The sequence below is a fragment of the Taeniopygia guttata genome, chromosome 19, assembly GCF_048771995.1.
Source record: "Taeniopygia guttata chromosome 19, bTaeGut7.mat, whole genome shotgun sequence".
In the NCBI taxonomy this organism is placed as follows: domain Eukaryota; kingdom Metazoa; phylum Chordata; class Aves; order Passeriformes; family Estrildidae; genus Taeniopygia; species Taeniopygia guttata.
Genome location: NC_133044.1, coordinates 4537309 through 4558699, shown reverse-complemented (window position 1 = coordinate 4558699; position 21391 = coordinate 4537309). Strand labels below are relative to the sequence as shown.

Genomic DNA, 21391 nt, shown 5'->3' with positions numbered 1-21391 from the left:
GATCTTAAAGACCATCCAGTTCCAACCCCTTGTCATGGACAGGGACACCTTCTACTGACTGGAGCAGGTTGCTCCAAGCCCTGTCCAACCTGACCTTGAACTGATGAATTGCCAAGGAGCTGGACTCACCTCTGCATGCTACAGGGAGGGCAAGGAGCAGATGGTGGAGTGGAGATGGCACACAAGTTTAGGTTGGGTTGGGGGATTCTTTGCTAGAAAGTGCCTTTTTGTATCTTGCTCACAGTCACTCCAATGTGGGTTCGTGCCTCTCAGTCCTGGCTGGCTCTGCAGTGCCTTCTGCAACACCCCACTCCTGCAGAGCCCAACAATTCCTTCATTAATGCTGCAGAGGGATGAGATTTGTGGAACAGGGCAGTCACTTGATTGTATTGATGTAGTTGCCACTCCAGTCTCTTTCTAGAGTATTTCCAAATGGCAGAAAATGGGGGAGGTTCATCCAAGGAGGTCACTTTGCCTTCTATTCCAAGGTGTTTACCTCAACCCAAGCTGTACCTGAGAGAGTCACCCAGCTTCCTTTGAAAATCTCCAAGGCTGGAGAGTTCCTCAAGACTCACTAAGGAGGCTGCTCTCAAGTGCTGAACTAGCCAAAGGTGCAAAACCTTTCCTAAAGTTTCACCTTAATCTGTTTTGCTACAATTTCTGCCTGTTCCTTCCTGTGCTTTTCAGCATGGAGCTGGAGGACACCTTGTTCTCCTCTCTGCCTTTTCCCCGAATTTCCTTTAGACTAAAAAGCCTCAGTTCAGCCAGGTCCTTCTTGGAAATCAGGCTTTTGAGGTCTCTTTTCTAACTCAGTGTTCTCCCCTTCATCCTCTCAGGTGTCCTCTGCACAGTGAACATGCACACCTGATGCTTCCTCTGTCTGACCATTAATAAAAACACTGGTCAGGAAGAAATAAAGGGGTACAGGCACAGCCAGGCCTGGCTGTTTCCCTCTGGGATTGCTGCTGCTTTTTCAGCAGAACTGAGCTAACACCACGCCTGATATTCCTGAATTCCTGGGTAGCTGGTGCTGAGCTGTGAGGGCACCAACTCCCACCTGTGGAGTTGTGCAATTTCTTTACAAAGCACCAGAACAAAGGGAGCTGGGACAGGAAGAACTCAGCTCTGTAGCTCAGGTGTAGCTACAGGACAGACACAGAGATGAGTGCAAGTGCCTGGCAGGGCAGGTAGATGGCACTCCAAATAAACTGGTGTGTGGTTAGTGAGGCAGAGTTCAGGGAATACCGACCCCCTCCCACAAGTTACAGGGCATCAGAGCTGCTCAGCCACCTCACCTGCCTGCTGGGGGCTCTGCTTTGTGGCTGCTGGGAAAAGAATCTCTGTATAGGGACACTTGGATTGTCCCCAGCAGAACCCCCGTGAGGCCACCACACACACTGGGCAATCCTTAGGGCAGCAATGGCAATTGCACACTTCTTATTTTAACCCTGACAAATAGAGCTTTGAATATTCATGTTTCCACAGACTTCCACTTGCTGGACTAAGCTGCTTCCCCAAACTGAGAGGGCTCCTGGTTTTACTGGGAGCCTGTGCTCCCATGCTGCAGGCAGTGCTGTGAGCACAGGCTGGGGCAGACAGAGAAGTGAAACAGAAATTTGCACCTTTGGGTCCCTCTGTGAGAAAGGTCCTGAACTTCTCACTGTCATTTCAGGACAATGTCATGAAGAAGTGGCATGGGGAAAGGCACCTGGCCATTGTCACACGCAGGCTCTCCACAGAAACCTGCTCTGCATCCCCACTTCTCCTCCTGAAGCACCAACCCCTCAGGGAGGGGACACTGCAGCTTCCCAGATGAGCCATGATTCTGGAGCTGCAGTTCTGCCTCTGAGCAGGAAACTGTTGAGAGCCACTCTCATCCTGCTGTGCCTCCAAGGGCGTGCAAAACAAATGCCATTGTGCCTCCTCCATCCCCCACCAGGCTCAGACACATTCTCCAAGTGCAGCCCCCAGATCCCTCCTGGCCAGGTGGTGGCAGAGAGCAGACCCAAAACCCCACATCAACAAGGGAACTGATTTCATTATTCTAAAAACAAACAGCCAAAGGAAAGTTCAGCCTAGAATGGGCTCCTAGAGCAAAGAAAGGAAAATAGAGAGCGGGCAGTGGGGAATGCTTCATATTCCTAAAAGCCTTTTGTACGTTAACACATGGTGTCTGCTTCTCTCTAGTCACCTATTTATCACTCTCCTCTTTAGAGAAGGAAAAAAGTCCTGGCTGCCTTCCTAAGGCAGAGTTTTGTGGCCGGGGGGAGGGGGAGGGTGCTTTAAGCATGATGCAAACCATTTGGAGTGCACCGAGAGCTCTGCCAACACAAGCTGCACTATTTAAACAAGTGAGGAAATGATCGTATATACAACATGCCAGCGAGCACACACACACCAGAGGAAGTCGAGAGGGGTTTTCATGACACAGAGCTGGATGTCAGCGGCTGAAAGGTCGATATTTTCCCTTAACACCCTTCTCAATGACTTAATCGTGTTCCGTTTGCACAGAAAACTTCCCAAGAATAAAAGTCTGGAGGAATCGAGGGGGGATGTTTGGCCTACTGCTGACCTTGTCCGAGGTCCTCTCCACGTAGCAGGGCTCCTGGGGGGCGACCAGCAGGGGAACGAAGCCCGAGAGCAGCCGATCCTCTTCCAGGCTAAGCAGGGCAAGGTCGTCATCTGGGTCCTTGTACAAGGGCACCTCCGACTGATTCACTGTGGTCAGTATGTTACAGAAGTCAGCCAGCGTCGCCCACACATCTACTGAGACCCTGGGAGAACGAGGAGAGACGTGAGCAGTTGAGGGCTGGAATGCGTTGGGAGTTGCCTGCAATGCTGCAGCGAATACCAGAGAGGTGAGGCGAGGCGAGGCACGGCACCGCTGCTGCCCTGCCCTGTGGGACAGCCCCAGCACAGCTGCACTGGCACCATCCCCGCCAGGGACCAGGGACCGTGACCCCAGCCACCGTCCCCCTGGATGGGGACAGCTCCCGGGATGTCCCCTTCCCGTGCTCTGCCCACCTCTGCCCGCGGGGAGCGGCTTCCCCGTGAGCCCAGCTCCTTCCAGATGATGTTACTCAATTTGAAAGCCTGCTGGAAGGACAGAGCAAACACCCGCGTTGCTGTCGGGGCTCTTGAAGGGCTCCAATCCACCCTGGGGGGCTCCAGCCCAGCCTGGAGCATCCTCTCCTTCACACAGCTCTTATCTGCTGTGACCACGTGCTGCAGCCACAGAGATTTTCAGAGCTAAACCCCAGCCATGGGGGGTTAAAGCCGTGTTTGGCTTCTGGCCGTGGGTTCCAACTCTCACGAGTGACCGGCAAAGCTGCCTCTGCCATGTCCCCCGTTCCCAGAGTGGCAGTGATGTCCAGGGTGCAAACACAGCAGCCCTGGCCTGCTTTCCATGCAGTCCCATCACACATCCCCACGGCTGAGCACAACCCAGGGAAGGCTCAGCATCCCAGAGAGAGCCAGTGAGAAGAAAACAGGGAAACAAGGAACAAGCACGGGGCTACTACAGCTGACCAGGCTGCCTCGCACTGCATTTCCCCCTCCTGTTTCTCCAAACACTCAGATTGGGTTTTTTTTAGGATGTAAACTGGGATTTAAGTAGGAAATAGGGGAAACTGGGGCTGATGTGTTTCTGGTAGGCTGCTCCTCCAGCCCACACCTCTGGAGAAAAGCACAGGGAATCCAGCATCCCCGGGGGTGCAGCAGTGACCGGTGCGGGCCGAGGCAGCCCAGGGCTGGAGGGAGGCCCCCTGCTCTTTGAACTGCTCCAGGTGGACAGAGTCTGCAGTGGGTTATTTACGGGAATCAATGTACCAGGAAAGCACACTGAAATGAAACATCTTGTTTTCAAGAGCGTCCTGGGAGCCAGGCAGAATGAGGAGCCATTAATCAAAGCCCGGCACATAATCAGCACACATGTAACGCAGAGTCGCCCACGTCCCTGAGCCAGCCCTAGCCCATGTCCTGCAAAGGAGAAGAGGTCCTTCAAAACCCTCTGGCCACAGACACCAGGAGCTGGGTTCATTCACAAAGCTCCATCGCTTGGCTCAGCCAGGTCTGGCTGTCAGAAATGTTTAAATATGGAAAAAAATAAACAGTTGCAACACGTTTTTCGGAGGGATCTGTCCGAGGCCCTTTGTGATGTAATGGGAAACGCTGCGTTTGTGCTACCAGCTGGAAAATAAACAGAGCTGCGAGGGTTAAAAGGAACTGAACTTTCCACGACCCCTATCTGCAAAAGAAGAAAATAATAAGAGGAATGATCCACTGCCCCACAGCCCTGATAGTTTATCCTCCGGCCCGGGCTGCAGAGACAAGCACCGGATGTGATAGGGCTGCTCTGGGCCACCTCCAAGGCGAGCTCTGCCCATGGGAGATGCACAGGGCTTGGGAGGCTCAGCCTCCCCCAGTGCCCTGCTGGCAACTGGGCCTGGCTGCCTGAGGCCAGTCACATAGCACTGGTGGGGCCCCACGGCCACGAGGGCTCGCTGGGATGAAGGAGGTGCAGAGGCATCAGCAGGGAGAGGAACGGGAAAAGTGCCCAAAACTGCCAAGGAATGAGAGCACTGGCGTTTTGGGGACAGGCAGAGATGCAGGGGACATTTCCAGGGGGCTGGAACAGCCAGGTGTATGGGGCCATGCTGGAGGAGAGGGGAAAGAAACACACCGCAGAGAGCTCGCCCATATTCCCAAAAAACACAGCTCCAGGCAGGGGATGATGACAGTGAGAGGGAGGCAGAAGGCAGTGGCAGGATGCTGGGCTGGACTGGGATTCACTGCAGGGCCAGGGTGGTGGTGGCAGGCATATCAGCACAGGTAAGTCACAAGGAGCATCTCCCTCCACAGGGCTTGGCATCCAAAGTCAGAAAAATGCCACAGGAACAGTCACTGAGCTGGCATTGCTAATGCCCTTGCAGGCACCCACCCCAGCAGTTCCCTTTCCTCTCCCCCTCAGCAGCACTGCCAGCCAGGGCATCCCTCACCAGCCCTGAGTGTGAGAGCAGCCCCTGTCACTTCATCCTTCACCTACAGCTTGACAGTGCCTTGCCACATCTCCCATTTGCCCTGGATGTGACAGATTCCCACCCTGGGCTCACTTCAGTCAAACCTCAGACTGTGCTGGCTCCCTGGGTAGCCAGCTCTCACTGCACTGCTACCCCAGCAGCACCCTGCAGAGCCTTCAGGAAGCCAAGAAAGAAGCAGTGTTGGCCTTTTTCCCTGGTTTTCTCCTGTGATGGCAGAGGCAGCTCTGCAGATATCAGTTCTGACCATTTTCTACCACCCCCTCGGGTGCAGCTCCTCCTCTGCAGCACATCTCCCATCACTGCCACCACCAAGATCATTCACCAGCTGCTACTGCTGGCAAAGCCAGCGAGGACAAACGGCTCACGCTGACACCTACGGCCCTGGGAATCTCCTGCTGGGACATGCACTTGCCCTGGAAGGTCACACAACACTTGGGAGCTCTGTCAGCCTCCTTCTCCCCGCTGCCTCTGCCCAGGACCGCTTCACGGCCACCCCCAGGCATTTCTGGCTTATGTCACCCCACGGCGCGGCAGTGCCGGAGCCTCTGTGCAGAGCCCAGGCAGTTCCAGGTGCCTGGAAGCTCAGTGCACGCACAGTGCCACGGCTTCAACGTCCCTCTGCACAGGGAGGCCCCAAATTACTGACACCGAGCCCAGGCATGGAGCTCCCAGGTACAGGGACGAGGCTCCCAGAGCTTTTAACCGAGGAAGTGAGAAGGGGGTGAGCGCGAGGTCTTTCCTCGGAACGGGGGTTCATTCACTTCCCCACAGACACATTTACATTTGCTTATTCCGCTAGGACAGGAAAAAAAAATAAGAGTTAATTTCTTTTTTATTGCCTCAGGATTCCAGGTTTAATGTAGCTGTCAGTGCGAGCGCAGCCCAGCTGCAACGCCGACGGACACGGCCCGGCCAGGCAGCGGCCAGAACCACGCAGTGCGCAGCGAGCTGGAGGCTGGGCAGGGCTCCTGGCAGAGATGCTGCCCGGATGGGCATCACCACAAGGCAAAAGGCACACAGCGAAGCACGGGGAGGGCAGAGGATGCCAGGGCGAGCCCGATGCTCGCCGAATCCCCGCGCGGGACGCCGCCATCCTCACCGGGGGCGCGCGCTGCCTGGTGATTAATATCAAGCACAATGACCCCACGTTACGAGCCTGCGGGGGCCTGTGGAGGTGGCCATTTCCTGTGTAATACCAGCTTGTTTAAACACTAACATCCAAACTGCACAGCTGCAGCACAAACCCGGAAAGCGCGGCGCAGAAGAAGCCCTGCATTGTGTTCCCAGCCGCTGCCCTGCAGATGGCAAACGCCTCAGGCCGCGGCTCCCGGGGCCGGGCACCGGCACTGCCAGCTCCCGGTGCCCGCCGGATGAGCGGCTCTGCATCCTCCTCCTCCTGCCTTTCCTCTCTCCTGGACCACGGGAAGCTGAACTAGAAGCAAGGAGCAAAAAGGGTTGGCCATGGGGGCTCTTCCCAAAGGCCCTCACCAGCCCTGGTCTGGGCTCAGACACAGCAGGATGAGGTGGTCACAGCCCTTCTGCATCAGTGATTTCCTCCACTCTGCCCTGCACATGGTCCCTCTGGCCAGCCAGGCATCCATAAACCCATTCCCCTCCCAGCAACCCACCTCTGGAGCTCTTTACCCATAAGAGGTGCAGTCTCTTCCCAGCCAGCCTCTGCTTTGCCACAGCCCCCTTCTCCACAGAGACTTTTGGCTTCTCCTTTGGTTGACTTTATCTCCAATCTCAGCCAGGTTTGCACTACTGAGACACCTCTGAACCCTGGCTTTGATGTCTCGACAGGGAAATTCTGGTGGCCAGAGTTACTGAGGATGAGATCTGCAAAAGGGATTTTCCATTTAGTCTCCAGCAAACTCCAGCAATGTCTTGGCACCTCTGTGCAAGACTCTGTCCATCCCTCCCAGTGGGAGCTGCCATCTCAGTGACACTTCTCCGCAAGAGCAATGTGATGAGAGCGATCTGGCACATCTCTCTGGGAAGGTAAGCTCTCGAATGTGCTCACAGCTTTTGGATTCAATTTAATACTTGGTTTAAATTAACCATTTTTAAATGCTTGCAGACAGTCTCCACAAACTGAGAGGCCCTTGGCCCCGTGTGGAAGGAGCACAGATTCGCCAGGGTCAGCCCTGCAGCACTGTCTGTCTAGCCAGTGGCTTCCCCATCAGTTCTTGTGCTTCATTTAGCAGTGGATTAATTGTGGCAACAGAACAGAGCAAGGAGCAGCCCTGCCCATCCCTTTTCACCTTCCTCCCAGCCATATGTCCCAAAAGGGGATGGAGTCACTTATACAGCAGACTCCTTGGAGATCCACCTTTTGACCTATCTGCTGCCAGTATCTCTGCCTTAGGAGATCCACCCTGCTCCCTTTTTCCCAGAATCCCTGCTTTTAAACCCCAATCTCTGCAATTCACTCCTGGGATCATTTGGTCTGAAAGATGCTTCTCCAACTGCCTTAAACAACCACCTGCAGAGAACTCAGCACAAGGTTTGCCATGAAACATGAAGACAGAAATTAATTTTAAGATACAGAAGTGACAGCTGCTTGCTGCTAGGAGACCTGGCAACACCTGGTTCAGACACACAGTTCCCGATGCACTGAAGCAGAGATGTCCAAGGTTAAGTTTAGCTCCTATTCTGGAAAGACATGAGGAAAAAGTCACGGAAAGCTCACTAAGCACCTCTTCCAAAATAGGAAGGACACCTTTCACCTCTCAAATTCACACAGAGAGGTAGTTAGGAAGTCCAACAACTGAAAATCTGTTCCAGGGCATCCCCTGAGCCATGATGACCATGCAGCGTGGCCAGGAGCTGGAGGAGTGCACCAGACCAAGAAGGGTGGATTTGGGGAAAGATGGAGTTTCTTGCTTGGGTCGAATTCAAGACTGCTGAACCCCCAGGTAGGGAGAGGCTGCCTGCCAGGAACCAGGGTTCATTCCCAAGCTCCCACCAAGAAAAAGAACCCTGAAAACACAGCCTCCTGAGCCTCTCATCCCACTCCATGGAGCCCACTCCTGCACGGCTCACATCCATCTGCCGGCTTTCGGCAGCGCTCACCCCTCACACCTTTCCCTCCGCCTCTGTCCAAGGGGGAAAGCAGCGGGCTGAGGAATTTGGTGTGGGGTTGGTTTTGCTGTTTTTTTGCCTTTTTTTTTTTTTTTTATTGTAAGGACTCAAATCCAGCAGTGTGATAAATGCATCCGTGCTACAATTAGGAAGATATATAGCATCAGAACGCGAAGGTCTGGGCAGCGTGGTGAAACGCGGGCTCTCCAGAGCCCCAGCTATGTTTCCCATTATGTAACCCTGGTCATGGGCAGACAGCCAGACTCCAAATGAAAAAGAGACTCTGGCTTGGCACCGTTTCTATTTTCCTATCCTCATTCGGGGTCAGCGCAGTGTCATACAGCTGCAGAGAAAGCTCCGGGGATTAAACCTGGGAAAGACTCCAAGACCAGGACCCGGGTTCAAGTACCAGCTGAAAGCAATAAACCAACTGCCACAGCTGGGCTGAGTTTAGACGTTCTCAAAGTCCCCCAGCTCTCTCCCATATGAAGAAGGAGCGATCACAAACATGGCAAGAGAGGCCTTGGGACACACAGCCCCAGCCCAAAGCTCCGGCCGAGCCCTGCCAAGCTGCCCTGCTGGCCACGAGCCCAGCCCAGCATTCTGGCCCTGGATGAGCTGCACTCTGATGTGAGCTCTGGGCTCTGAGTGGGCTTCCAGGTGGGTATGAGGCCTGTTTTTTCCAGAAGCTTTAGCACGTTCATGGCATCTCTGCAGGGCGCTGCTGTGTTTCAGGGCATTTCTACATCCTTTTTCTGTGCCCATGCCACCACAAGAGGTAAGGAAAGAGGTTTAAGAGTATCCAACCAGCTTCTCTGCTGGCAGTGGTGGGATCTCACAGCACATCCCAGTGGTGTGGGAGCATGTGTGACATGGCCCAGGCCCCTCACTCAGCTCTGTAACTTGGCATCTGCACTTGCTCCTCATGTGCTCTCCCTGCTCCTGAGCTCACCCTGCCCATAAACCTTGGCTTACTCCACCACGCCTGCTGCTCTGACCCATGTTTTACTTCTAAATTTCTTTGAAGCTGTTCCTATCTAAACCCTAGGACTCGGTGGCTCTACCTGGTTTCTGAAGAGCCCCAGGGCAGCCAGCAGGCTTGTGTCAATAGAGAGCTGAAACACTAACCCAGTGCTCTCCTTTTCTTTTCCTATCCCCAGGGCAAATGTTGCAAATTCCAGGTCATGCCCAAGAGCAGAGCTGGTTCCCTGCTGTTCATCACTATCTACATCTCCATGGAAGCTCAACCACTGCTTTCCCAGAGTCCTGGACCACCAACACCCATCCATACAAGAGGTCTGGGCTGGAAGGACAGAGTGGCTAAGGAAGATTTAAGAGCACCAGAGTGGAGGAGCTGGGAGCCAACGTGGGGGACAGGATGGGCACGGTGGGACGAGAGGGGCTGCTCAGCCACCCTCCATGGAGAGGCCAAGCAAGACAAGAGACACTCATTCCTCCACTGAGCACATCAGGATCTTGTGGAGTAGAGCCCCCGGTCTATGCCCACCACTCCCTCAATAGAATAGACATGGGGTGGGCTGCCACCACCACCACCACCTTCTCCCACCCCAATGGGCCAGCAGGAGCCTGCACCTGCTCCATCACCCCAGGGGGACACAGCCCTGTGCCGGGCAGGAGGGGAGCAGCTCGTCCTGGAGCGCTGGCTGTGTGAACCCAATCAGAAATTCCATCTCGAGGCTGCCCGTGGCCAAGGGCTCGGCGCTCCCTGCGCAGGCAGCGCGAGGGGAAGGGGGGATTGGTGCAGCCGGGCTCACGTGATGGATCCCAGTTGGAGTTCCTGCCCAAAGATGGGCAGCAGTTCACATGAGCAGGCAGCGGTCCCACACCGAGCAGCCGACAAACAGAAAACAGACTCCATCTCCACAAAATGAGGCCCAGAACTTCCTGTGTGAGATTTCCATTTCCTCAGCCAAATGAAAAAGAACTGGAGTAAGAGGCAATAAACCAGGAGAGCAGGGCTGGACCTGACGCACGGAGCGGGGACCCATTAATGGTTAAGCCACTTTGCTGGATTACTCTTAATGCGCCTTCCCATCACCCTGGGTTCTGGCTCCTTTGGATTAACAATAAGACGTGATTTCAGGCTCTGGATCCGGAGTACTGGAGGCAGATGGAAAATCCTGCGGGAAAGCAGCTACGGAGCATGCTCAGACACCGTTCCGCATACTCCATACTTGGCCCCTTCGCTCAATTTTCTGTCCAAAAATATGCAAATTGCCTAGTCCGCATTATGGACTAATGGGCTGAAATCAGCCAGTTTAGAAAATTAACCCTTTTGTGCATTGTAGGGTAGGGGCAAGCGGTTTCTGAAGCAGAGGGGAGGTGACTTTTGGAGCTCTGGGAACAGGCAAGCTGCTCCAGGGCTAGCCCAGCCCAACCAAGGTTGGTCTGACTCAGTGAAAAAAAAGGCAACGAAATGCTTATGCTGCAAATGGAGTTCCCTCTGGTCCAGAGGAAGGCCCTGCCTGTCCAGCTGGCTGGGCCAGCAGAACACCTAAAGGAAGGGTATCCCAACAAAACCAGATGTACATCCTAAGCAGAAAGTAAAAACCCACCTCATAAGTCATCTTCTAACACATGGAAACACAGGGCAGCTACCAGGCACTCTCCAGCCCCACTCACATATCACTGTGTCACCAAGGGTGACAAATTCACAACATTCCCTGGGCAGTGGGCCTTGCCTGGGTGCTCAGGTCACGTGCCACAGCCAGCAGTAAAGCATGAGCAAGGGGGAAGGGTGGCATGAGGGAGGGAGCAGAAACCAGAGGGTGCACGTACTGTTTGGGGAGCTCAAGAGATGTTGGAGGAGGATTCCAGGTGTCCGGGTGGCCAAGCATCCAGTCCGACCAGACCTTCACACTGGGGAGCAGCTCCTTCAGGTCCTGGGGCAAGGCAGAGACCTTGATGTCGTCCTCCTCATCCTCCTGCTCCATCTCTTGTGGCTGAACTGCAAATAGAAGACGTGAGAGCTGAGGCAGCTCACCACAGCCAGGCTCAGGCAGGGACTGGGAAAGTATGACACAGATCCCAGTATCCCAGCCTGGGATGCACAAGGGAACAGCCACAACCCACAGCAAGCACAAAGACAGATCTGTTCTCTCTGGAGGGCAAGCCAGGGGGTTTGTGATCCCTTTTATTGAGGGCAGCAGGGTGCCACTGCACCAATCACAGAGATAGGAATCCCAGGTCCCAGTTTTTTGGCAGAAAGCATGGCCTCAGTCTATCCCTTTCTTCCAAACATTTCTGTCTGCACACACCAGGTGCTTTCCTGGAGCTGATCTAGCTGGGCAGAGCTTGGGATGCTGGGGGAGAATCCTAAGGCCCCAGGAGAGGAGAAGGGATGTAAAAACCAGCAGGCAATGAGGGCCTGTCCCCCAGCAGGCTGCCTCATGGGCTCCTGCATGGATCCTGCTGCTAAGCCCTTACCTGGCACACATTCCCTCAGCAGGCTGGTGCACCTCCTGACCAAGAGTGCAAACATGGAGAGGCCCAGGGCCGTGGCCTGTTCCTGGATGACAGAGCGGCAGTCCTCAGAGATGCACTCTAGGAGACAGAGAGGTTTTGGGTCAGATGTTCCATCTGGTTTCACCTTCACAACCTCCTTTTCTGCATCCCATGAGGGGCAGGGGTGAGCAACTCCCTAATTTACACCTGTCCCAGACATCATTGTTCCATGGAGGGAGGAAAAAGGTGGTGAGTAGCTGCTCTGGAGCAGGAAGAGGCTGCAGCCACCCCGAGCACACCATGCCAAACCCCATGGCATGTGCTGAGCCAGCCGGGGCCACGCTGGCACTCCGGGCTCCCAGCACAGGAGCTGCTGCTGGGGCTGATGCCTTCCCCTGAGGAGGAGGGTATATTTAAGTGTTAAAAGGGTAATTAGCTGCATGTTTGATCTCTGTCCCTGCTGGAGTTTTAACCTCAGCAGCTGAGGAGGGGGCTCCTCCTATTAGTTTCACAGTCACACAACAGCTTGTCAAGAGAGCTTAATTGGAACTGTTACTCAAGGAGATGCCACACAACCACAGCTCTTCCAAACAGAGCCGGCTCAGAGAGAGAGCAAATCCCCCCGGCACATCTACACCCAGCCAGAAACCACTTCTGAGGCTGCTGAGAGCAGCGGGGAGCTGGCTCGAGGGAACAGCCTGGAGCCAGGCGTGGGTTAGGCTGGGGAGGCCAGCAGTGCCATGGGACATGCCAGCCTGCCCCAGAAGGGGTTTAAGCCTTAAGGGAAGCCTCTGCCCTCCCAACTCCCTCTACTCCCCATTCACATCCTCCCAGGATGTGGGGGAGTGGCTGGCTGGGGAGAACCCACACATTTACTGGGTTTCTACCCATCAGTGCTGTTTGCTCTGTGCAGGATGCTCCTTGCTGGCTGACTGCAGCAACAGAGCTTCCACCTGAGAACAGCTGCCCCAAGGCAGGCAGAGGATTTTTACAAACTCACAGCTCTGACTCTGAATGGGTGAGCGAAGCCCCAGGGCTGAGATAGGAAGAGAGAGGCCCCAGAACCCCCCCAGCTTCCAGGCACCTCTGCTGGGGACATCAGCACCAGCCACACATCAGCACGGAGGTGTTGGGGGCTGAACTGCCCAGATGTGGCAGAGCAGGGATTTGGAGCAAACAGCAAGAGGATTAGAGCAAGACACTGAGACCACGTTTAAGCCGGGGCTAGCAAAACACCTGAGGTGCACAGAATAAACAGTGGGGTTTTAAGGACAGATCACTTCAGAGGAGTGGGGTGGGAGGTTAAAAACATCCAAAAAAAAGACAAGAACACACAAAGAAAATACAGGAAAAACAAGGAGGAACATCTGAAGGCTGGATTGACAGTTCTTACAGCTGTCAATGAGTTCAGCACCCAGTGTGGAGAGTAACCCAGGGTGGCACCAAAGGCACCTGGTAGCTGAAAGAGGGTGCTCTGCTCACGGAGGCAGGGCTGAGCTGGTGCTGCAGAGCAATGGTAGGAAGTGCCGTACTGCAGGGGCTGTCAGCTTTTGGAGGAAACATAAAACTAAAGATGTGACCACTCTGGGACAGTAAATCTCTTTCATGAAGCCTTTCCCACAATTAAGAGTGTTAGTCCCAGTGCTCTGGCCACAGTCCAGTCCAAGAAATTGCAGTAGTCTTCCCTGCTCTCCCTCCCCCTGCACTCGGTGAGATGCTGTACCTTCTTGTCTTAAATGGACACACAACAAGACCACGGTGGTCCAGCTGAGTCTGGCAAGTCCCCTAGGTGGTGAAAATCTCTGGGTATTTCAGCACAGACCCCCACACTTTGAGTGGGCAGCCCCCAGGACTCCAGGCTGGGAGCACTGCTCTCCAGCCAGACTCACAGTGACCCCCCAAACTGAGCTGGTGTGAAAGCTACATCCTGACCCCCTCCACAACAGGCAAAGTTTAAAGGTGTTTGTGATGGTGAAGGTGATGAGCAGCCCATATTTCAGGGTCTATTCCAGAGACTGGCTCCAAAAGCTGGACCTCTGTGGTGGCTGTGGCCAGGCTTGGTCCCAGCCCTTCCCACTGCCACCAGCAGCTCTTGATGCAGGCTGAAAGTTCTCCACACAAAATTTAATAGCCAAAATACAGTAAAAAGTTTCCTGCACAGCTGTCCATTAAACATCTTGTGCTGCTGCAAACACAAACTGTGTGCCCACCAGCTCATAAAGCCACAGTGCACCCATGTACCCCAACAATGCTCAGCCCTGGTACAGCCTGCAAAGCTGCCCACTGTGCAGGTAAGAGCATTAGGACACCCACACTTAAAGGGCTGCTGTCACACAGTTCCAGCTCAGCCACCATGGGTGTTGTCAGCTCATCATTAAACTCATAAAATGCACAAAACTCCCCCGGTCCCTAAAGTTCATTCTCTGGATGAGCTCATCAACCTCATTCCCAGGAGGCTCCTCCAGCACAGAATGACAAACATCCAGGTGGGTGCTTGTTCAAGACCCCTGAACATGCACCAGCAAAGGCTCTTAAGATCTTAATTGTAGGACAAAAGAGGAAAGCACCATAAATCAGGAGATACTTTCTTTCTGTGCCTTTTCACCACTTTCCTCAGGAGGCTGGGAGCTTTGGCTTGCCCTCAGCTGGGAGCCAGTGGCTAACAGAGGATGATGTGGGGACAAACCCCAGGCTACCCCTGCCACAGGAGACAGACAAGGTGAGGGTACCATCAAAGGGCAAAGCATTTGGGATGTTTGAAGAGAAACTTGTAAAATGTTTTGAGTGATGGGCAATAAGAAAACCAACTCTCTGGACCCATTCAGTGTCTGAGCCTACCCTGGCACTAAGAGGAAAACATTTTGTAGAAAATATGCTGAAGTGAAGGCTGGAGCAACAAATCTGTTCTGGAGCCCACAGGGCATCATTACTTCTGAGCTGAGCTGGTAATTATGTCTGTACTGCTGGTAGTGCAAAGTAAGACACAAACTTTTTGGAAAAGAGATGTTTTTGGAGGATGGAGTGACACTTAGGTAATTTCTGTCCCTGCAGTTGCACAGCACCAGTAAAAATGGAGATAGCAGCTGCCCCAGACCAACAAGAGCAGGCAGAGAGATCCTGACTGCCTAAGTCAGGCCAAACTGTAATTCCCAGATCAGTTTCCCCAGATCCACAGTGGGTGCAGGTGAAGCAGAATGAGTGTCAGATCCACAGGCAACCCTGCATCCTGCAGGCTGTCACCAAAAGCCTGGTGAGAGAGACTTCAAGTGGCATCAATGGCACCCCAACAGCAAAAGCTGCCACAAATCCACTCCACTTCCTCTCTGAAACCCCAAATGGGGCTGCAATCAGATAACCCTCCCAATTCACACCCAGCCAGCCTGCTCAGCTGGGGCACACCGTGGAGGTGTCAGGCAACTGTGGAAAGAAGTCCCACACAAAGGAAGGGGCCACGAGGTGACAAGCTCTGAGGTAGCTGGAGCTGTGGCTCCTCTGTGCCACCAGCAGCCACAGCAGTGACACTCCACAGGAAATCATCAAACACCACCAGCCACAACATGCTCCCCCTCCACCTTTCTCCCCCTGTAAGCCAGCAAACGTCCCTGTTAATGCCAGCCCTGGATAAACAGCTCCTGTCACGTCACCTCTCAGCTCTGGGCTGCACAGCCCCCCTGAGAACACCAGCGCTCAGCAGGCTCACAAATGTCACCTCTCAGCTGTGCCACTGCCTTCAGAGGTGCTGCGTGGGTGCAGAGGGGGTGGGCAAAGCTGGCACTGCTGCCTCGGTAGCTGCTTGTTAAACCACAGCCTAAGCTCAGGGCTCCTGCACTCGCAGCCAAGACTGACTCAGGGTAAATGCACACCCTTGTCTGTGTTGCTGTACCAACACACAGCCCCTGGAGACACGCTGCAGCCACAGCAGGGAGCTGAGCTGGCTTAAAAAGCCTCCTCTGGGGAGCTTCCTCAGGCTGGAGCTGTTTCCTGACTACTTGTAGCCCCACATCAACAGCAGCAAAACTCCGGTGCATGGAACGCTGCATGGGGCTAGGAAGAAGCAGGCAGAGCATTTTATAGCAGTCACTTGAAATTACTGATTTGTACTTCCCCACACTTCATAGGCTGAATTTGCCTCAAATATCTGTTTTTCTGCACCAGAAAAATACATGAGAGCCCTGCAGACCCCTGTGAAGATCAGGCTCTGGAGGCCAGACTGGCAGCAGGACACAAGCTGCAACAGTTCTGAGCACCCTGCCTGACACTTGTCAGCCCCTTTTTCTAGCTGGCTCAGACCTTGCTAAGTTTCCATGCTAGGTGCCTGTCTCAGCTTGAATTCTCCTGGAAATCTTCAGCCAAAACAGCTCAGCCACTTGTAAGAATGAGGCTGGGAAACAACATAGTGGCTTACCCCTGTTTGTAAAAAAACACAACCTTTTCCTTCAGCTAATCTAGCAACTGTAAATCCTGGAGCAAGGATCTGAGATTTTGCTGCAGAATAACCTTTTTAACAGAGAGTTTTCCTGTCCTACTAGAAATCTGTCCACACTTAGCCAAGCTATAAACATCTGAAAGACAGCAGTTTTTCCATACTCAATAGGAATTTGTTTCAACAGTTAAACCCTGCTAAGATTTCACCTCCCTGAGCAAGCTCCATCTTCCCACCTCCCTTCACCTGTGTTACAGGCAGCAGAGCAACTGCCCTGCTCCCATCCAGCAGGTGGGGACTTCTGTAAAAATGTCCTCGTATGAGTGATTGCTGCTTGCTGTGAGCGGGAAATTGGACCCAGACTCCTCCAACTGGTGCCCAGGAGATCTGCTCTGAAGCAGAGCCCAAGGGTGAGAGAGAGATGGGATGGAAAAAATGGGAGCTGATGAGCATCAGACTGCAAGAACAGGGCAAAAAGCTGGGAACCAGCAATGGGTGGTTTTTCTGAAGATCAAGAAGAGGAGTCCTCCTGTTTCTTTGCATGTAGGAAAGAAGGTTTTTTTCCCAGCTGAGGTCTGGGCTGCACAGAGAGCGCTGTTTTCCTACCAGGAGGCAGTTTCCTGCAGGCATTGCAGGGAGCTGGGTGGATCAGCAGCTGCAGCGCCCTCTGCAAGCTCCTACCTGGATTCTCCCAGGCTCTGTGGGCTCTGCTCCCACCCAGCCTGCAGCAGAGCCCAACCCAGGACTCCTGCAGCCATAAATCTACCTGTTCCACGGGGGAGAGGCTGAGAGGCAGAGAGAAAGGGGACTTTTGTAGCGGGGAGAAATTTGTGTTTCTCTGAGAACGTTATATTCATGGAAAACATAAACCAACTGTCGTCAAAGTCGTCTGAGCTCAGGAAATGGAGCGGCCGGGAGAAGGCTGCCATGTGGCCGGATGTTATGTATTTCTAATTAGTGCTATACATCTTTCAGCAGCGAGTGTCCTTTTGCTGGGAAACACAACGCGCTGCCCTTGTTATTGTAACTGTCAGAGAGTGCTTAAACAGATAATCTCCAGGAAAAGTGATAAACACATCCCCTCTCCCACTAGGGTGTGCAAAACAGCAGTGCCAAACCTTTATTAGGGCAACACAACCAACCACAGGAAATGGGAATGGGAAAAGAGCAAGGGGCAGCCGCCCACGAGGAGAGGGATTTGCTGGAGGAAGCTTCTCGTGGCTGCTCGAGTGCCATGTGCTGAAGGAAATCCTGCGAGGGACAATCGGGGCACAGCCAGCACAGGCAGGGATGGGGCAGGGGCTGGGAGTGATGGCTCCCAGCTGTTCTGCTCTGAGTGAGCCCCCAGTTTGGGTGCAAAGGAGCCTCAGCAACCCCCAAGCTTACAAGCAAGCAGTGGACATGCTCCTCCATCTACCCATCCCAGCTAAGAAAACAAAAGGAATGCTGAACCTTCCACAGTTAAAACAATTCCAGCCAACAAATCTCAAAGGAGAGCAGATTCCTTTGATTGAAGTAACCAGACTGCCCCAGCCAAGGGTCAGGAGGGCTCCCGTGGGACAGTGTCCATGCTGGCCTCCCTGTGCTCCTGCCTGTGGCTGCAGCCCGGAGCAGTGCTGGCAGCAGGTGATCCCAGTGCTGGCAGAGCAGCAAGGATGTGCTCTGCTCCCAGGGAACAACAGCTGAAGCCACCTTTCCTGGTGACAGGGTGAAGGACTGTATGGAGAGGCACTCAAAAGAACGAACAGTTCCATGGACACGGTCCCAGGGATGACATAACAGGCTGGCCAGGGGACACAGGAGCTCGGTGAGCACAGGGCTGGGGGCGAAGGCACCCGGCTGATGTGTCAGCACATGGACTCTGGAGGCACAGACAACTGATTCACCAGCTGGCTGCTGCCCTGAGGGGAAGAGACCCAGGCTAGGGTCTCACCACACCTGAAGGCGATTCCTCTGCTCCCTCAGGGCTCAGACACAGCTTTCCCCGTGAGTCACTGCCCACCAGACACAGCCCTGGCAGGGCTACAGGGCAGCCCCCTGGGGTGGGGCTGTCTGCAGGAAATGGGTGAGGAGAGCCCTGCTGCACACAACCACGGGAAGAGAAAGCAGCAGAAGTGAGGGGGATGCTCACAGCTGTGGGGCATTTCCCCCACAGCCCTGGCAGGAGAGCTGTGAGTCACTGGCACTCCCAGCGCTGGGAAGTGGCGAGTCACACACGCACTCATCTGCCCCCAGAGAGCCTGGGAGCACCAGCTGATACCCTGGGAATGATGGGCAGCTTTCCTGGAAGGACACTCCCAGACTCTGAGCAAACAGGATGGCAGCCCCAGCCCTTCCAGCACGGTTGAACATCACCACCAGCAGCACACAGGGCTGGAGCCCTCCCAAAGCAACCTCTGGATCTTAGCAATAACCTGGATGCCCCCAAACCACCTCCCTGAACCCGTGGAGAGACAGGAAGACCATGGGAGTGTCTTGGCAGCACCAGGGAAGTCGCTGCACGTGTTCCCAGAGCAGCTGGGGCTGCCCAGGAGCCTTCAGCTCCCTCTGCAACCCTGACTTGTCCGAGGGAAGGAAGGAGGGAGGCCTAGGAGGTGAGGAATGCCGGGGGCCTGGGGAGGATGGAGCAGCTCTCCCTGTGGAAGCCATTAGATATTCAACACTTCATTTGTTTCCAGCCGTCCTGGACTGCAGCGCTGGGCTCTAGGACGGGAGGCTCTTCTCTGACGTAACCAGGAAGCAGCTGCAAAATTAAGGAATCCCTCATGACATCATAAAAAGGGTCGATGGTTTACAGGGGAAGGTATAAAAATTAATGACATATTCCCACCAGAAGCAGAGAGCCTGCCCAGGAGCCACAGGAGAAGCCATGCTCTGCCCGGCACGAAGGGGCTGCCTGCCCCAGACAGCTCCGTGCTGCCAGCTCCCTTTGGCTGATCCAGGAGCTTGTCTCTGCCTCTGATTGTCCCTAAGCCCAGGCAGGGCTGGATCCTTGCACCTGGGGTGCGATAACCAACTCAGTATATCCTTCCTGACACTGATGAACAAAGCTTAAGGGAATGACTTTAGGGACAGCTTTCTTGTGTACTCGGGGCTGGCCAGGAGTCAACGACAAAAAACATCATTGTGAAGTGACTATTAATAATACAAACTTAATAAGAAGTTATTAATTTCCACAGGGAAAGCAGACCACGTGCACAGTGTCCCCAACACCCCAATTTCTGAAGCTCTGGGAGACCAACAGGACCTGCAAGAGGAGGCAATGGCAATGGCACAATGTCCCTCCCCACACACAACACAGGCTAGGTCAGAAAGAATGACATTAGCCTTGAGGACAAGCACAAAGCCATTTCCACTTGAAAAGGGAAAAGGATAGTGGTTTAAAATTAACTACAGCCTTTTCCAGGAAATATCAGTGGAAAGAAGCAGCCATTTTTAGAAATATTATTCTCAGAAATTTCCTGAAAAGACCCATCAGTCAAAACACAGATTGAAGCCATTTCCACTTGCACTAAGCAGCACTTTGGAGCTCTCCCTACACGCTTGGGGTGCTTGACCCAGCCAGCAAGACCAGGATCCTGCTCTGCTCCCCTGACCCCAGCGAGGCTGTGGGAGTCAGTTTGGGATGTGGAACAGCCCATACAGAGTCAGAAACACTCCCCCTGCATGGGGAGGCACATCCATCCCCGTTGTCACTAGTCACATTTACACTGAGACACGCCAGTCCCTGACCATCACAGCTGGAGCAAAAGCACCTCCAGGCTCATCCATGCTGGCAAACCAGGAGAATTGCCAGAGAAACTCTCATTTCTCAGCACTGCCCTCACCGGAGCCGCTCTGAGCGTGGGAGCTGACGCTGGCACTTGTGACACAGGCACAGCAAAGTGCCAGCAGTGTCACAGCAGATCCCCAGAGCCGCAGGTTCTGCTGCCAACAACTGACAGCAACGTGAATTTGACCCGTCTGGCAGCTAAAAGGCTGGCAAATCTAAATGTATGTAACTCCTGGCTGGCTCATAAGGAAGTGTGTCCCTTCAAGCTGGCATGCCAGCTCATCAGCATATCTATAGCTCCAGACCAGCCTGGCACCAGCTGTCTCTGCCTGTGGAGGGAATATTTGCCATAAAATGCACAAGCAGGATGCGTTCAGATGAAACAGGGAATGCTGCATGAAAGAACAAAAATCATGGGTGATAGAAATGGAAAATGGTTTTAGGGGCACTGCAATGATGCAGAATGAAAAACAAAAAGCCCTGATGGCCTATCCTCAGTCTGCACAGATCTGTCAGCTCTTTTTGAAGATGCCAGAGCTATGAACCTCACCAAAAGAGCCAGTGAGGAGCTGGGAGCCTGGCTGGGTTACATAGCAGCATGGCAAGAGCTACCAGCATCCCCCAGGAGCTGTGTGCGCCCAGCCATAACTGTGTCAGATGTTATTTACAACAGGGAGGAGGTGTGAACAGGGCTTCCCAAGAGATTTCCTCCAGCCCAGAGGGAAGTTCACAAATAAGGACAAGTAACAGCAGCAAATAACAGACAACATTTTGCACCCCTCAAGCTCTTGCTGGGGGTGGGCATGTCCTTGACAGCAAAATGTGAGCAGACAGCCTGGAACTGGCTTCCTTGGGTGTGAACCTGGGTGAGCACTCTGGGCCTGCAGTTAAAGCTCATGACAGCAAGTGCCTGCAGACAGGAGCATTCAGAGAAAGGAGCCTTTGATGGGGCAGGAACACCAAAGTGTGGAGCTTCCTTTTCAGCACATTCCCTCCTTTGCTGCTCATCTTCTTAGGGCTTCCTGAGGTCCCAGTGTTTGCAAAGCAAATGCCAAAACATGAAGTGAAATCCGTGCCCTCCTCCCAGCTCTTGGGAAGCAGGAAATCCCAGGGTCCTCATCAAATGCTTGCACGCCTGAACTGCCTCCTCACCTCACACTCCAGCCCTGCTTGGTCCCTCCAGCCTCCCTGGCTGATGGCAGTGGCACCCCAGCCCCAGGACACCCCACCAAGAGGGGCACAGCCCAGCCACTCTGCCTGCAGGGATGCTTACTTAACAATTTCCATTATAAGACCTTGGTTTCAGTTCCTAAGAGCTTTGCCAAACTTTAACCATTTAGGCTGCAATCCTTCATGCCAAAAGCTTTCTTCAAGCTAAATTTATTGGGAAAATTTCAACTACAAAGGTTCAGCCATTTGCCAGAATGAGGTTAGGGAAAATATATTGTTCTTCTCAAGTTAAAAATTCTTTGACCATTTCAGCAAAATCCCTAGCACCTTCACACTTGGAGCAGGAACCAGAAGTTTGGCAGGGGCCAGCAGTGGGGTCTGGGTGTGCCTTCTGCCATCTCCATGCTGCTTTGCCAAGGTGGGGGCCTATGGAAATCT

The 21391-nt window shown here is 53.7% G+C and overlaps 1 protein-coding gene across 2 annotated transcripts in view; it reads right to left on the bottom strand.

Annotated features, from left to right (window-relative positions):
* Positions 1–21391, bottom strand: part of SMG6 (SMG6 nonsense mediated mRNA decay factor) — a 104988-nt gene that overhangs the window by 42862 nt on the left and 40735 nt on the right. For both annotated transcript variants that reach the window (XM_030288064.4, XM_012568706.5), the window contains exons 11-13: positions 11571–11687; positions 10923–11091; positions 2573–2774 (exon numbers count right to left, since the gene is read on the bottom strand). In XM_030288064.4, the coding sequence (XP_030143924.4) occupies positions 2573–2774; positions 10923–11091; positions 11571–11687 (488 nt within the window). The remainder of the gene's footprint in view (positions 1–2572; positions 2775–10922; positions 11092–11570; positions 11688–21391) is intronic.